Source organism: Xenopus laevis, chromosome 5S (assembly GCF_017654675.1).
Source record: "Xenopus laevis strain J_2021 chromosome 5S, Xenopus_laevis_v10.1, whole genome shotgun sequence".
Taxonomy (NCBI): Eukaryota; Metazoa; Chordata; class Amphibia; order Anura; family Pipidae; genus Xenopus; species Xenopus laevis.
The window spans coordinates 143,308,515-143,326,841 of NC_054380.1; the positions used below are offsets into that span (position 1 = coordinate 143,308,515).

The 18,327-nt window shown below is 42.8% G+C and overlaps 1 protein-coding gene across 2 annotated transcripts in view; it reads left to right on the top strand.

The window, feature by feature from the left end:
* LOC108718348 (T-cell differentiation antigen CD6) overlaps nt 1-6,342 on the top strand; it is a 40,340-nt gene extending 33,998 nt beyond the window's left edge. For both annotated transcript variants that reach the window (XM_018266110.2, XM_041565162.1), the window contains 2 exons: nt 4,590-4,670; nt 5,717-6,342. In XM_018266110.2, the coding sequence (XP_018121599.2) occupies nt 4,590-4,670; nt 5,717-5,823 (188 nt within the window). In that variant the 3' untranslated portion in view covers nt 5,824-6,342. The remainder of the gene's footprint in view (nt 1-4,589; nt 4,671-5,716) is intronic.
* Nucleotides 6,343-18,327: the final 11,985 nt, after the last annotated feature.

Genomic DNA, 18,327 nt, shown 5'->3' on the forward strand with positions numbered 1-18,327 from the left:
ACCTTTCACAACTCCAATCTTTTCTAAATGCGGCCGCTAGACTCATTCATCTATCTCACCGCTCAACATCAGCTGCTCCCATATGTATGTCCCTTCACTGGCTCCCAATCTCCTCTAGAATCAAATTCAAATTACTTACACTCACATTCAAGGCCCTTAATAATGAAACCCCTCCCTATAGTTCATCTCTAATCTCCAAATACTCTCCTTCACCTACGCTCTGCTTCTGATCTTCCCCTCACTTCTCCTCTGATCACTTCTGCCCATTCTCCTCTACAAGACTTCTATCTCATCACTTCTGCCCATTCTCACCTACAAGACTTCTCTCTCATCACTTCTGCCCATTCTCCTCTACAAGACTTCTCTCTCATCACTTCTGCCCATTCTCATCTACAAGACTTCTCTCTCATCACTTCTGCCCATTCTCACCTACAAGACTTCTCTCTGATCACTTCTGCCCATTCTCCTCTACAAGACTTCTCTCTCATCACTTCTGCCCATTCTCATCTACAAGACTTCTCTCTCATCACTTCTGCCAACTCTGACCTACAAGACTTCTCTCTCATCACTTCTGCCCATTCTCCTCTACAAGACTTCTCTGTCATCACTTCTGCCCATTCTCATCTACAAGACTTCTCTCGCATCACTTCTGCCCATTCTCATCTACAAGACTTCTCTCTCATCACTTCTGCCCATTCTCACCTACAAGACTTCTCTCTCATCACTTCTGCCCATTCTCATCTACAAGACTTCTCTCTCATCACTTCCTCCCATTCTCACCTACAAAACTTCTCTCTCATCACTTCTGCCCATTCTCATCTACAAGACTTCTCTCTCATCACTTCTGCCCATTCTCACCTACAAGACTTCTCTCTCATCACTTCTGCCCATTCTCACCTACAAGACTTCTCTCTCATCACTTCTGCCCATTCTCACCTAAAAGACTTCTCTCTCATCACTTCTGCCCATTCTCCTCTACAAGACTTCTCTCTGACCACTTCTGCCCATTCTCATCTACAAGACTTCTCTCTCATCACTTCTGCCCATTCTCATCTACAAGACTTCTCTCTGATCACTTCTGCCCATTCTACTCTACAAGACTTCTCTCTGACCACTTCTGGCCATTCTCATCTACAAGACTTCTCTCTCATCACTTCTGCCCATTCTCATCTACAAGACTTCTCTCTTATCATTTCTGCCCATTCTCACATACAAGACTTCTCTTTCATCACTTCTGCCCATTCTCATCTACAAGACTTCTCTCTGATCACTTCTGCCCATTCTCCTCTACAAGACTTCTCTCTCATCACTTCTGCCCATTCTCATCTACAAGACTTCTCTCTGATCACTTCTGCTCATTCTCATCTACAAGACTTCTCTCTCATCACTTCTGCCCATTCTCACCTACAAGACTTCTCTCTCATCACTTCTGCCCATTCTCATCTACAAGACTTCTCTCTCATCACTTCTGCCCATTCTCCTGTACAAGACTTCTCTCTCATCACTTCTGCCCATTCTCACCTACAAGACTTCTCTCTCATCACTTCTGCCCATTCTCACCTACAAGACTTCTCTCTCATCACTTCTGCCCATTCTCACCTACAAGACTTCTCTTTCATCACTTCTGCCCATTCTCACCTACAAGACTTCTCTCTCATCACTTCTGCCCATTCTCATCTACAAGACTTCTCTCTCATCACTTCTGCTCATTCTCATCTACAAGACTTCTCTCTCATCACTTCTGCCCATTCTCATCTACAAGACTTCTCTCTGATCACTTCTGCCCATTCTCATCTACAAGACTTCTCTCTGATCACTTCTGCCCATTCTCCTGTACAAGACTTCTCTCTCATCACTTCTGCCCATTCTCACCTACAAGACTTCTCTCTCATCACTTCTGCCCATTCTCACCTACAAGACTTCTCTCTCATCACTTCTGCCCATTCTCATCTACAAGACTTCTCTCTCATCACTTCTGCCCATTCTCACCTACAAGACTTCTCTCTCATCATTTCTGCCCATTCTCATCTACAAGACTTCTCTCTCATCACTTCTGCCCATTCTCATCTACAAGACTTCTCTCTCATCATTTCTGCCCATTCTCATCTACAAGTCTTCTCTCTCATCACTTCTGCCCATTCTCATCTACAAGACTTCTCTCTCATCACTTCTGCCCATTCTCATCTACAAGACTTCTCTCTGATCACTTCTGCCCATTCTCCTGTACAAGACTTCTCTCTCATCACTTCTGCCCATTCTCACCTACAAGACTTCTCTCTCATCACTTCTGCCCATTCTCACCTACAAGACTTCTCTCTCATAATTTCTGCCCATTCTCATCTACAAGACTTCTCTCTCATCACTTCTGCCCATTCTCACCTACAAGACTTCTCTCTCATCACTTCTGCCCATTCTCACCTACAAGACTTCTCTCTCATCACTTCTGCCCATTCTCACCTACAAGACTTCTCTCTCATCACTTCTGCCCATTCTCACCTACAAGACTTCTCTCTCATCACTTCTGCCCATTCTCACCTACAAGACTTCTCTCTCATCACTTCTGCCCATTCTCATCTACAAGACTTCTCTCTCATCACTTCTGCCCATTCTCACCTACAAGACTTCTCTCTCATCATTTCTGCCCATTCTCATCTACAAGACTTCTCTCTCATCACTTCTGCCCATTCTCATCTACAAGACTTCTCTCTCATCATTTCTGCCCATTCTCATCTACAAGACTTCTCTCTCATCACTTCTGCCCATTCTCATCTACAAGACTTCTCTCTCATCATTTCTGCCCATTCTCATCTACAAGACTTCTCTCTCATCACTTCTGCCCATTCTCATCTACAAGACTTCTCTCTCATCACTTCTGCCCATTCTCATCTACAAGACTTCTCTCTGATCACGTCTGCCCATTCTCACCTACAAGACTTCTCTCTCATCACTTCTGCCCATTCTCATCTACAAGACTTCTCTCTCATCACTTCTGCCCATTCTCACCTACAAGACTTCTCTCTCATCATTTCTGCCCATTCTCATCTACAAGACTTCTCTCTCATCACTTCTGCCCATTCTCACCTACAAGACTTCTCTCTCATCATTTCTGCCCATTCTCATCTACAAGACTTCTCTCTCATCACTTCTGCCCATTCTCACCTACAAGACTTCTCTCTCATCATTTCTGCCCATTCTCATCTACAAGACTTCTCTCTCATCACTTCTGCCCATTCTCACCTACAAGACTTCTCTCTCATCACTTCTGCCCATTCTCATCTACAAGACTTCTCTCTCATCACTTCTGCCCATTCTCATCTACAAGACTTCTCTCTCATCATTTCTGCCCATTCTCATCTACAAGACTTCTCTCTCATCACTTCTGCCCATTCTCACCTACAAGACTTCTCTCTCATCACTTCTGCCCATTCTCACCTACAAGACTTCTCTCTCATCACTTCTGCCCATTCTCACCTACAAGACTTCTCTCGGGCTTCTGCTTTTCTCTGGAACTCTCTGCCACAAGCTGTCAGACTTTCTCCTTCTTTCCAAACTTTCAAGCGCTCCTTAAGGACCCACCTGTATTAAGAGGCTTATTTGATGTACCTTAATTAATCAATCATTGCTGTATCATAAATCACAAATTGTTTCTAAAATCCTAATGTCTTAATTGTACCCTAATCTTTACTTAACGCTAATTTGTAGGGCCCTCTAATCCTATTGTATGTGTAACCCTTGTTTGTTATCCACCATTTATTCCGTGTTTGCTATAACTAAGGTAAAGCACTGAGTATCTTGTCTATCTAGCTGTATAAATAATTGATGATGATGATGATGATGATGTATATAATGAATATAATGGGGGACTTGCATATAGTAAAAGACCCATATCAGGAGACAATAGCAATCGAGTGACACAAGGGAGTAACAAAGGGGGACCAGGCTCCCTCAGGCCCACCCCTGGCAGGTGAGCTGTAATGGAGTATATTTGCATTGCATGCATTGTGTCTCCCACAAACCCCCTCACCCCCCACAGCCACAGGTCTGGGCCTTCTGGACTTTCCCCACTAGCAAACAAATGTTGAGACAGTTTGAGGTTAGTGCAGTAACAAATGGGCCGGTATGTAAAGTACACTGCATATGCCAATGGCACATCTTTTTATGGATCCAACTCAGGACACGTGGTGGTAATGGTAACACAAAGGGCATGGACCAGACAGGTGCTTCCATGTGGTGGGGCACAATCAAGCTGGCACTATTTATTATTAATCTGGGTGAGATTTATCTTCATGAATGACACTGACTGACATGGCCACGTGTCTTGGAGTCACCACAAGGTAAAGCAATTTTATACACAGGGTGGGCTCCCAAATCCAACATTTTGTTACAGTATATAGAAAACATTCTAGAAGGGTGTAGATACAGTGTTTGGGCGTGAGGACATTTATTTCCCTTCTGAGCAGATTGCTGAGGGGCAGGTTTTTGGCCTTCTGCCTTTATTAGCCCTCAGAACGGTGGTGTGACCTTCCAGACCACTGGAAGCCCCCACATTTCCTTCTTATTAACCAGTCTTTGCTTCTCTTTTCCAATAGAATCCCATGAAACTCATCGCTCTTCCAGTACGTCTTCTGAGGAGCAAAGCTGGTATGAGAACTACCGAGGGCAGAACCAAGGTGAGTAAATGAGACAAAGCTGGAGGGGCATTAGCCTGGGTCACACTGGGGAAGCTCTTTAAAGAGGTATATTGGGAAAAGACCTAACACTTTGGTTAGGACTTTGCAAAAACGTAGACGACCCCTGTAATCTTTGGGTATTTAATAAACCCAGAACATTTGGTATCTACTGACTTCTCAGGAACTAAGAATAATATGGAGGGGTTGGGGGGTACAATAGAGGCATCAGTTGCATTGTATGGGGTCCCTGCTGGAAATGGGTGTGTTTATTATTCCTAAATCTCTACAGAGCGAGCCAATTACTAGCCAATGCACAGATGTTTAGGCCCACCTTTACTATATCCATGTATCAACAAGTGGGAGAGAGTTGATTAGTGATCAAATACCCCAGGGGGGCTTCTATATACAACAGAAGCACAGGTGATGTGGTGGTATTTCAGGGAACTATAATGGACAATTAAAAACGAACTAAGTAACAAATCCAAACCACCTTATCATATGGGCTGTGAACCCACCCAGGGACCAGAGGTTGGACCTGTTTAGTCTTCCATATGGCAATAGAACCATCTTGCCACCCCTGCCCGTTATCTGCCCTCTGTCTCAGGCCTACACACAGTACTACTATATACTGCTGAGTACTTTACTTTGGGTTGCCTCACCAGTTAAATGCCAGTCAAGGCTGGGGCCAGGGTACTTGCCCTCTCATTCCACCCTGATTCACCCATTCCTTTTTAAACTTACCTTCTCTGTTCCATTTCTTTTACCTGATTCCTGGATCCATCCCTTTGTCATTGGTCTTCCCCTTTCCAATTACTTCCAATCATGCCCCCGTATTTTCCCAAACACTGCCTATTCTCCAGCAGAACCTGCAGTCCATAAGTCTGTATCAGTATGGAAAGGTCATTTGTAGCTATCAACTGACATACTCACTTCATCACAAATTTCAACACACTAACAACTGTACTGGTTCTGCTCATGGGCAAGGTCCATATCAGTCACATCTTTTTCTTTCCAGTTGCACTCGATTAATCATGTCTGTCTTCCAGGTTACCAGGAGCTGGTGCGTCCTCCCCAGTCCCATGCAAGTTCCTCTGATTATGATGATGTTTCTTCCAATGCTTCATGTAAGGGTCCAAAAATCACTTCCCACTAGGCCCTTGCACTGCTTTACCCCTTTTCTACTGACTTTTCTACCAACTTGCTACTGGACTCTTGGACTGTTGTATCCACTTCCTACTGACTGTTCTACTAACTGATACTGGGCCCTTGGACTGTTATACCTGCTTCCCACTGATTGTTCTACATTGCAGCCATATTTCTCAGCTGAGCCCACTCTACACGGTGTTGAGACCTAAGTTATGGTCTCCAGCAATCATCAGACTATCGCACCCCCGTTAGTTCCGCCACTGCTTATAACCTTTCTGGAAGGCAAACCCTGCTGGTCTGTGTGAGTGTCTGGAGGGACTACTACTCAGTGATTGAGAGGTTTCTGGGTGATTACTTTGTCTATGTGGGATATTTTGTGGTCATTGGTTGAGAGTGAAACATTACACCAGTTTTGGGGAAAATTAACGGCCGGCTACCTGTGGATTTACCCACATCAGGAAATTTCCCAGTGTGGAGAAATAGTTCCATTTGGTGTTATAATGTTTAATAAAATACACTATAACCATTTGGTGAAGATCTGTGGCCTTATATACATGGACATCACACACATCAGAGAATCCTGAGAGACCCTTTCTCTTGTTTGGTTCCTTATTGTCAGCTTGTTGTAAAGGAGAAGGATCAGGTAAATCACTGGTGGTGCCAAATGGCATAGACTATAATCACTTACCTTATACAAGTGCTCCTGTTAGTAGAAAAGTGCTCCAGCCTGGGGTCCTATTGTATGACTGCCATGTCCCATCTTCTTGGATCTTCTCTACCACCTTGTGCCCCGTCACATTCACTGTAAAAGTCACTTCTTATTTTCTCTTTCAATAATGTTTATTTGGTTATTATATTAAAGTAAAAGATATTTTATGAATACCACTCATCTTATAAACTATAGCAGAGCACACAGTTCCTCTACATTCAGAAGCTGATAGACATCAAACTCTGTCCTCACGAGAGAAGAAAATGACATCAAATTGCTCCAGTGTCACCAGTTCATTTCAGTGTGTAAATATGAAGTACAGACAGAATGTTCTACAGTCAGGTCTCCAATAATTGTACCTGGCCATTAAGCTGGGCCATTAGAACATAACAAGGTTGGGGCAGATACCTGAGAATTTGCCAATGGGCAGTAGAAAGAGAACGGGTGAGATGCTCCTGTCCTTAGAACTTCACCCAAGAGGAAATCAAAGAAAGAGTAAAATTCTGTACATTCATCAAGTGAGTAATTCATTTAGGGGACAATACATATCACTTGGCTTCACTAATGAAATATCCGGTGTTACCCAGTGTTCCTTCTGCTCATGCCTTGTGCATCGTGGGGTCTCCATGGCCTTAGTGGAAGTCTTTAGTGGGACACTTGGTAATTCCAGTAATTCCCGTAACTAAATGTTGATTCAATACTTTCTTCTCTTTCCATTGAAATATTTGCACACAATCACTGGCTTCTCTCTCTCTGGCGAGCAGGTTAAGGCTCCAGTGAATTGTCCAACTGAAACTGCTCTGATCCATTGTCCTGTGATTCAGACAGAAGCCCAGGGAGGACTTGGGGAATCCACATCTTCCAGTTCAACTGAACTTACTGAGAAATATACTCCTAGTTGAATCCAAGTTTTCACTCTGTTTACTTAAGAATCTTTCTGTTTTCCTTCAGGGTCAGGGCTGATTGTGCCCCTCGCTCTCATGTTGCAATTTAGTATTTCTCCAAAATCTGCCAAAAAGCAGCAAAGACTTTGTACCCAATGGGAAATGTTCATTGAGTCATTTCTGCAGCCCAGTCCCTATACAATACAACAAGCAACATTTTATGGTTTTCAGAGGTGCAGAAAAATCTGTAAAATGTGAGGAAAATGAAATGCATTATATGCAGAATATTGTTTGGAGCAGAAAAAAATGTAATGTGTAAAAAGAGAGAGAGCCAGATGCACCATGAGTATCACATTGTACAGTATATGATACAAGGGCTGATGTATAACAAGGTGCTCACAACACTCCTGTCCCTCCAGATCACGGCCCACATACTGTGACTCCTCCACTCAGTGTGGCTGAGAGACATAACAAAGAGTAGAGAGCGTGAGCTTTTCTGCCCGGTACTTATCTCAGAGATATTCCCTGTGACACGTTAAAGAGGCAGCAGATGTTCAGGGGAATCAATGTCTGTCTGAGAGATTGGGGTAGACACAAAAAAAGACAAACGTCCAACAAGTTCAACCTATATATAACCTGCCTAACTGCCAGTTGTATCAGCCTGTACCACTGATTCACTTCCCAGCTCTCCCTGTAACACCCCTTTCCCTCCTCTAATCTCATTGGCTCCCTCCTGTCTGCTGGGAGGAGCTACTGGTGAATAAAGCATCCGACCCTTCCTTGTACCTATCTAATGTATCAGCCTGTACCCCTGATTCACTTCCCAGCTCTCCCTGTAACACCCCTTTCCCTCCTCTAATCTCATTGGCTCCCTCCTGTCTGCTGGGAGGAGCTACTGGTGAATAAAGCATCCGACCCTTCCTTGTACCTATCTAATGTATCAGTCTGTACCCCTGATTCACTTCCCAGCTCTCCCTGTAACACCCCTTTCCCTCCTCTAATCTCATTGGCTCCCTTCTGTCTGCTGGGAGGAGCTACTGGTGAATAAAGCATCCGACCCTTCCTTATACCTATCTAATGTATCAGCCTGTACCCCTGATTCACTTCCCAGCTCTCCCTGTAACACCCCTTTCCCTCCTCTAATCTCATTGGCTCCCTCCTGTCTGCTGGGAGGAGCTACTGGTGAATAAAGCATCCGACCCTTCCTTGTACCTATCTAATGTATCAGCCTGTACCACTGATTCAGGGAGACAATTCCACATCTTCACTGTAACAAACCCCTTCCCAATATTTAGCTGGAACCTCTTTTCTTCTGATGGGGGGAGGTACTGTTGAATAAATTTCCTCCAATATCAATGAACTCATCTCTAACACTTGTGTGGGTGAGGGGCATTTAGGGAATAGTGATCATAAAGGGATACTGTCATGGGGAATAGTGCTGCTGCAGTAGAATTCTGCACTGAAATCCATTTCTCAAAAGAGGAAACAGATTTTTTTATATTCAATTTTGAAATCTGACATGGGGCTAGACATATTGTCAATTTCCCAGCTGCCCCAAGTCATGTGATTTGTGCTCTGATAAACTTCAATCACTCTTTACTGCTGTACTGCAAGTTGGACTGATATCACCCCTCCCCCCAGCAGCCAAACAACAGAACAATGGGAAGGTAACCAGATAGCAGCTCCCTAACACAAGATAACAGCTGCCTGGTAGATCTAAGAACAACACTCAATAGTAAAATCCAGGTCCCACTGAGACACATTCAGGTACATTGAGAAGGAAAAACAGCAGCCTGCCAGAAAGCATTTCTCTCCTAAAGTGCAGGCACAAGTCACATGACTGGGGGCAGCTGGGAAATTGACAATATGTCTAGCCCCATGTCAGATTTCAAAATTGAATATAAAAAAAATCTGTTTGCTCTTTTGAGAAAAGGATTTCAGTGCAGAATTCTGCTGGAGTAGCACTATTAACTGATGTGTTTTGGAAAATTTCTCTACAGAAACGTTGCAAACATGAGACACTAACACTGAGGAGGGAAGCGCACTGGGACCTGGACTGACTGATAAGCGCTTTTTATTTATATGAGAGCAATTTTAAAACGAATAGAAAATGAAACAAAAATTTACGCTATCTATAGTGCATTTGTTCCTAGAGACTACAGTGGACAAACTACAGGAGAGAGATGTTTTGTTGAAAGCCATATACTTATCTAAATGTATGTGAGGACCCACCCTCTTTTGGTGTATGAGGGGTGAAAAAGACACTGGTGAAAGGAAATTTTTTTTTTATTTTTCAGCAAATAATGAAAGGGGAGCACAAAAAAATTACTGCAATATATATATATATATATCATTTTTCTTGCTCTTTCATCATTTTAGATCATTTATAATTTTTACAGGGTTAAACACGGAAAAATTGGACGTCTTTATAATAAAAGCAATATTAAGGGATTAGATATTGAACTTCAAAGCAAATCATAATACTATGAGTTTCTGTCACATGGTTTTATGTGTAATAGATCTTGCCAGACTAACTTAATTTATTTTTATGAGAAGGTGAGCAGGGACCTTGATTCTGGGATGGCAGTGGATGTGATTTACTTAGACTTTGCTAAAGCATTTGATACAGTGCCACACAGAAGGTTACTGGTTAAATGAAGGAATGTTGGCCTGGAACATAGTACTGGATAGAGAACTGGCTGAAGGATAGACTACAAAGAGTGGTGGTAAATGGAACATTTTCTAATTGGACCAGTGTTGTTAGTGGAGTACCGCAGGGCTCTGTACTAGGTCCTTTTCAACTTGTTTATTAATGACCTGGAGGTGGCCATTGAAAGTACTGTTTCTATTTGTGCAGATGAGACTAAATTGTGCAGAACTATAGGTTCCATGCAGGATGCTGCCACTTTGCACAGGGATTTGTCTAAACTGGAAAACTGGGCAGCAAACTGGAAAATGAGGTTCAATGTTGATAAATGCAGGTTATGCACTTTGGCAAAAATAATATAAATGCAAGTTCTACACTAAATGGCAGTGTGTTGGGAGTTTCCTTAAATGAGAAGGATCTTGGGGTCTTTGTAGATAACAAGTTGTCTAATTCTGGGCAGTGTCATTCTGTGGCTACTAAAGCAAATAAAGTTCTTGTATAAAAAAGGGCATTAACTCAAGGGATGAAACATAATTGTGTCTCTTTATAGGTCCCTGGTGAGGCCTCATCTGGAGTATGGGGGCAGTTTTGGACTCCAGTCCTTAAGAGGGATATAAATGAGCTGGAGAGAGTGCAGAGACTAAGTGCAACTAAACTGGTTAGAGGGAGGGAAGAGTTAAATTATGAGGGGAGACTGACAAGGTTGGGGTTGTTTTCTGTGGGGGAAAAAAGGCGCTTGTGAGGGGACATGATTAGACTTTACAAGTACATTAGAGGACATTATAGACAAATAGCAGGGGACCTTTTTACCCATAAAGAGAATCACGTACCAGAGGCCTCCCCTTCAGACTAGAGGAAAAGAAGTTTCATTTAAAGGAACAGAGTAGGGGGTTCATCACAGTGAGGACAGTGAGGTTGGGGAATGCACTGCCGGGTGATGTTGTGATGCCGATTCAGTTAATTACTTTAAGCTGAATATCTAAGCCTATTGTGATACTAAAATCTATAGTGTATGAGTATATATAGTTTATATATAGTTTATGTAAGTGTATGAAGGGGTCAGTGTGTGTATGTATGGATGCTGGTTCACATTTTATGAGGTTGAACTTGGTGGGCTTTGGTATTTTTTCAACTCTACCTTACTATGTAACTATGTAACACAACACCTCAATGATGATGGGGCAGCTGTTTTGGGAGAGAAGATGGCTAGAGGGTTGGAGGAGATTTTAAACTAGGTGTGGGGGGGAGGGTTCAGTAAAAGATTCAGTGGAAGACAGGTTAGATGAGATAGTGGGCAAAGAAAGGGAAAATGGGGGAGGAGATTTGGCTGGGGATATTGTTAAGGATAGGGAGGAGCACATGTCATATGTTCAATATGGGACCAGTATTAAATGTATGTTTGTAAATGCAACGAGTCTGACTGGTAAAATGGGAGAGCTGGAGGTGCTGGTGCTGAAGGGAAAATATGATGTGATTTGTCATTTGTTATCTAAAATGATATTAAATTGTTACTCAATTTATTCTCTTAAGGAGTAAATGTAAAGAGTCACCCTAAGAACCACCCTATGTGGCTTAATATAGAAGTAAAGAAGTTAATAGGAAAGAAGAGAAAGGCATTTAATAACTACAAATCTGTTGGGACAGAAAGTGCATTTGATGAATATAAACACTGTAATAAATGTTATAAACGAACAATCCAGAAGGCAAAGATAGGAAATAAGGAGTGCATTGCAGCTGAGGCTAAGACTAACCCAAAAGGTTTTTTAAATATATTAATAGTAAAAAGATGTAGGTTGAGAGTGTTGCTCCATTAAATAATGGTACCAGTGTGGTTGTAACAGATACAGAAAAGGCAAATGTGTTAAATCAGTTCTTTTCTTCAGTGTATACAATAGACGAGTGTGAGTTCCCAGGCTCACTTTATAGCTGCACTAATGGCTCAGCTTAATCTAGTCAGTGGCTGACTCAGGATATGATTCATAAAGCTTTAATACAAATGAATGTAAACAAGGCTCCAGGGCCTGATGGCATACACCCCCGGGTTCTAAGAGAGCTTAGTTCAGTTTTAGACCAGCCCGTTTTGGATTTTCTCACACTCTCTTTAATCTGATATCTGATATATAAATCTGATGTCATTCCAATATTTAAAAAGGGATTACGAACTCAGCCTGGTAATTATGACATATGTGGTAGGCAAATTATTTGAAGGCTTGTTAAGGGATCACATTCAAAATTCTGTCCTAGTGAATGTCATTATGAACAGCAATCAGCATGGCTTTATGAAGGATAGGTCATGTCAGACGAATTTAATTGCTTTTTATGATGAGGTAAGTAAGATTCTGGACAGTGGGGGGGCAGTAGATCTATTTGGATTTTGCCAAAGCGTTTGATACTGTGCCCCACAAACGACTGCTTTCTAAACTAAGGTCTGTTGGGCTTAATGAAGTCGTTTGCACATGGATAGGAAACTGGCTACAGGATCGGGTACAGAGGGTGGTTGTTAATGGGACATTCTCTACTTGGAGTAAGGTTCTTAGTGGGGTCCCTCAGGGCTCAGTATTGGGGCCACTTTTATTTAACTTGTTCATTAATGACTTAGGGGAGGGGATTGTAAGTAATGTATCAGTGTTTGCAGATGAGACAAAACTATCAGCCCAATTAATTCCATCCAGGATGTGGCACTTGCAACTGGATCTTGACTAACTGGCAATCTGGGCAGCTAAGTGGCAAATGAGATTCAATGTTGATCAATGTAAAGTCCTGCACCTGGGATGTAACAATATCCACTTATACCCTTAATGGGACTGCACTAGGCAAATCCATAATGGAGACGGAGCTTGGAGTCCTTGTAGATAATAAACTTGTCTGTAGCAAGTAATGCCAGTCAGCAGCATCAAGGGCAAATAAGGGCTTGACTTGTATTAAATGGGGCAGAGAGTCACGGGAGGAGGGGGTCCCACTGTATAGAGCACTGGTAAGGCCCCATCTAGAATATGCCCTACAGTTTTGGTCTCCATCACTCAAACAGGACATTATTGTATTAGAGAGGGGACAGAGAAGGGCAACTAAGCTGGTAAAGGGAAAATCTTAGCTATGAGGAAAGACTGGTCAATTTACCCACCCACCCACAAAATAAATGTAACCTTTATTTTGGCTCAATACCTGCTTTCCGAGACTAGTACCAGTAGAACATGGTTTAAACTGTATTCTGTGCAAAGTGAAAGAGGAAGGGTGTTGTGCAACTATACCTCTCTTGCTACTATACAGAAACATAAAAACAGAGGGCACTAGAGGTTTTTGCAAACATCAAAACAGAAAGTGTTCGTGGGGTGGGGGGTAGGCGTTTTTTTTGCTAAAAGGTTGAATTCTCCTTTAAGGTGGAAGGCAAAGAGGAAGTGCCACTACTTTCCCAGCACTACATCAAAGTGTGGCAGGAAGTGGTCACCCCACCTGCTAGCCAATAGCATCCATATGCAAATGAACTTCCTTACATACATTCCCTTCTGCCCAGCAACTAAGGCAACTGAACTTGGAGGGATTTAAGGGACCATTAACTCTATGGGTCCCCACATAACCTTTATGCTGTGTATTGAGCTCTGATAGGCTGGGGCTAATGTATGCCCAATGAACTTGTCAATTATGTTGATTCGCTGTGAAAATTATCATTTTGAAAAAGCTTATGATTTATTTAATAGTTTGTGCTTATTTGGATATTGGTGCCATTTTTGGAACGAGCCTGTATATATTTCATTGTATAATTTATTGTATAATGGTGGCCACACACGGGCACATTAAAGCCAATCTCAGTCCTTTACACTTATATGACTGTGTGTAGGGGCTTCCGACGATCCCAGATCAACCTCTAGTCAAACATTGGCCAGATATCGATCGGGGAGATTTAATTTTTTTTCTGTGTGATCGAGGACCACATCAGCTAGTTAATTAAGTCATTGTCCCATTTCCAATTTAACCCTATATCGCTCTGCTGTTGGTGGTCACATCAGGGAAAGATCCACATGTTTGTCAACCTCAACAAACGAGGGGATCTTATTGCGTATGGTCATCCTAACTCTTCCCTGAGGTACAAGAATGAACATGGGAGTGTTGTACATAGTTCCACATAACACAAGGGCAACTAGGTGAGGGGAGATCTCAGAAAGTCTTAAAGCATCTTGACACAAAACAGCCTGAGCCTAATATTGACCTTAGCTCAGGGTTTGTTCATAATATTGTTCTGTTATTTTTAATAATGTCTTCTGTTTGGCAAAATTAGGAGCCATAAGTTAAAGGACAGGATAAAGCCATAGAGAGGTCACCTTAACCTGAAACATCATTGGTAGTGCTTCCCATAGCAGCAATTCTATTTCAAAACAAAAGCAAAGATCTGATCGGTCGCTATTGTCAACATCACCAGTGATATCTCTCTCCATTGGTTTATCCAGCATGATGAATAATCCCCATAGTGTTTCATACTGTATCTGTCTCTTAACTGCCAACATTGGGTCACATCAAGTCAACATATTACATGTACTGGAAGGAGGAGTGACTTAACAGATCACATGGTACTCGCTGTTTTCTAGATCATGGGGTAATCGTATGTTTGCATTTGAATTTAGTATAATATCATGAAAATCAAAAGTAAACTTCAAATACAAATAATCATTATTAATATAAGATACAAATCCATCTCATTGTTGTGCCAGCACTGGAAGCATGAATTCCATGAAGTCAGGAGCAAAAGAACATCAGTCTTATAGTCCTCATGTGGAAATGGGCAGATAACATGTAAGGACGGTGAGAGAAACCCTTCATAAGTGAAAATAAAGTCAGATCTGGGTTAGGTAGGATGGTTGGCTCTATATTATACACAATGAATGGAGAGACTTTAGAGCTCAGATGTGGTTCCTCTGAGAAGAAACCACAAAGGAAGTTGTAGATGTAGGTGGCACCTTCTGTCTCCCTGTTAGTGCACCCTGATATACCTCACCAGACAATGCTACAGGCTCCGTCATCATTGAGCGTTCCTATGAACTCCTCTGATTGGACCCATCTCAGGCTTTGGAGTAAGAATCCACTGGAGAAGACCTTATCAGGGAAGGGGACATTCCTCTTTAGTTAAATTAATCTCTGCCTTATCTCTGTGTTATATGTCTGTACTGTGTCTCCTTTATTGCAGGTGAGTGTTTCATATTACTCACCTACAACTGCTCAGACTCAGCAGAACCTGCTTCATTTGGCACCTACAATCACCGTGTCCCTAATTCTGATGGCTGATAGTGTTTTGGTGAATCTCTCATTTTTTAAATGTTTCTGCTCTTATAGATAAGCATCACCATATATACAACCTTATATATATATATATAGTTCTGACACTCCCCTGCTCTACTGGGTGCACTTCAGGATTCACTGATCCACAGAAGCAATTTGCTCTCTCAGGGCTTTTAGTGACAAAATATGATTGTTTACTTGGGAAGACTTAGTCCAACAATTTTATATATTGATCTGATAGTGTTGGGACACAAGGTACTATAGAACTGGTTATGTTCCCTCCGAAGGCCTCATTGACCTGATTTAGGGACATTTTGTGCCTTTAGCTACTAAAATGCCCTCCCATTTTAAACCCTTTTAGCCTTAAAAACAAGGGAATTGCAGGAAAAACTAAGTCCCTGTGTAAAATGTATAATTTTACAGATAAACGTTGAGTATAAGACTGGTTAGACCAGGGGTGAGTGTGAGTGTAGGACTGACCAGATATGGGGTGACTGTGATGTATTGCAATATATGAACAAACAATCCCTGTTTCATTTAAAGTATAATGTCAGTGTGTTAGTGTGTGTGTAAATGTGTGTGAGTGTGCATCAGTAAGTGTGTGTCAGTGTGTAGGCAGTGAATAACACACACAGGCTCATAATGTGGCTCATAATAAAGTCAGATAGTTGCTCTAGTGACCATTGTGACTCACTGTGTGTAGTTGCCTCTAGCAGGGAGGTAGGTACAATCAATGGCACAGGTGGTAGAAGAGACTTGGGGTGATGCACAGGAAATGTGGGGGTTCTGGCAGATTGGGGTATTTCAGACTATGAGGCTACAAGGCTTGGTATCTGTTCCCCTAAAGCAGGAATTGGGGCAAAGCCGCTCTCATATCAGATAAACAGAGATAAAACCACACGGAGCAGGAAGTGGGGGAACATCTGCAAACTGTCATCTATAAAGTGGGTTCTACCACACATACCACCCTACAGAATGTGTCAGTGCCATTCTCTTGTTTATAGTCACATCCACTTTCTCTGCTGGTCATTATTACTCCCTGATCCCTACACTGCCCCCAAGTACTTACTGGTCCCTATACTGACTACTTACTGCTCCCCCTATTGTATCTCCCCTACACTGAGTACTTACTATACTTACTGCTCCCCCTATTGTATCTCCCCTACACTGAGTACTTACTATACTTACTGCTCCCCCTATTGTATCTCCCCTACAATGAGTACTTACTATACTTACTGCTCCCCCTATTGTATCTCCCCTACACTAAGTACTTACTGCTCTCCCTGTTGTATCTCTATCTTGAAATCTAATAAACGATTGTATCTCCTGTTGAGCCACGTTGTTTCAGAACAAATGTGGGTGTGTTTGAGCAGCACGCCTCCCACTAAATTCTGCCTCCCTAGGCCTGGGCCTTGGTGGCCTTTCCACAAATCCTGGTCTGTTCTTGTGCCCAGGCGCATCCACCCACATCAACAGATGGAGGCCAAAGAGCAAGTCCCACCCCTTTCCAACCACTATATAAAAGTGTGACAGGAAGTGTGTCATCGACCTCTGGGCCTATCAAATAAACATGGAGATACCTTGGCATGGGGGTATTAGTACTATGGGTCTCTACACAAGGTTTCTGTGCTGCACATCCCTTCCTACAACAGAAACAAAAGAAAATGGTGGGATGGGGCTCAGGTAACGCTGCTCCAGACCCAGCAGGTAAGTGACTGCAATCACTAGCGCTTGCCGAGCATCTCCTTTAATATGACTTTCCCACGCCAGTTGTAATGAAGAAACAGATGAAGGGGTTAATGAATTAGGCACACCCCCCCCACTTTCTAAAGCCTGAGGCTCGCACATGCTCAGTGGGTTCTGCAGCGCTGCTCAGAGCAAATACTGGGTGTGAGTAGTGGGGATTGTACAGGGCTATGATTTTGTGTAACATATACAATACATTGTGCAGGGCAGATCATTTACTCATAATACCGTCCCATTGGATAAAAGCAATGGAACTTCAGTAGGACTCTGAGCTGCTTTGTATGTCATTGTCAGTTGCCCCGGCCCTTGAGGGCCACACAGGGGCAGATTAAGTTCGGAAATGCCCTGGACATAGCACTGAGCTAAAGGGACCCTTATTTAATGCGAGTGCTGCTCACAAATGAACCACTATAACTGCACCCCAACATTACTGCTCCGAATAAGGTGGGAGGAGCTTAGTACACAGGTGTGCCCAGGTGATCTTTGAGTTTTTGTACTGAACTTTTGGTGCTAACAATTCACAACTATGGAATCCCAATTATACCCTTAGCAAATGAGCCCCAACAGCCCCCCCCCTTGTGCTCAATACACCATGAGACCCCCCAAACCTCCACCAACAGCAGCCCAAGCCCACTGAGCATGTGCAGTGCCAGACAAGATGGGCATCTAATGAGCAGCTAATGAACATCTAATGAGCAGCTAATGGGCATCTGCATTGCATGGGTTCTGTACCAGGGGGAGGTGACTAAACTGAAACATTAGGCTCAGGCTTTGTAGCCGATTTCTGTTCTCATTTGTTTCCCCGTTAACCAGGACTTTTTATGTCAGACTAAACCTGTCTCTCCATCAGACTCGAGCCCAAGACTCTGCTCAGTCCTGAGAACATGGGTCAGAACCAAATGACTACTTACCTGTGCCGCACACTTACGGTTTTGGGGTATAAAAAAGTCTGCCCCTGTAGAACAGGGAGTTTAGGGTGACAGTGACAGACTGGCAGTTGAGTTGGTGAAAGAGACGGTTATTTGTTTTCCCCCCAAGTCCTGGAGGGGTTGCTAAGTGTCTCTGCCCCAGAGGAGTGAATACAATTTCTGATGGCTTCACCCACTCTGACATCACCTGCTTGTTCAATGGACTGAACTGAGATCCCCCAAATGTATTTGATATGTGGGAGACCCTCTGTGTCCCATCTTTATCCAAAATCAGAATTGAAGTCCATGGACCATGAGCCGTGGTTCGGCTGCACTGAGAGTGGCTACA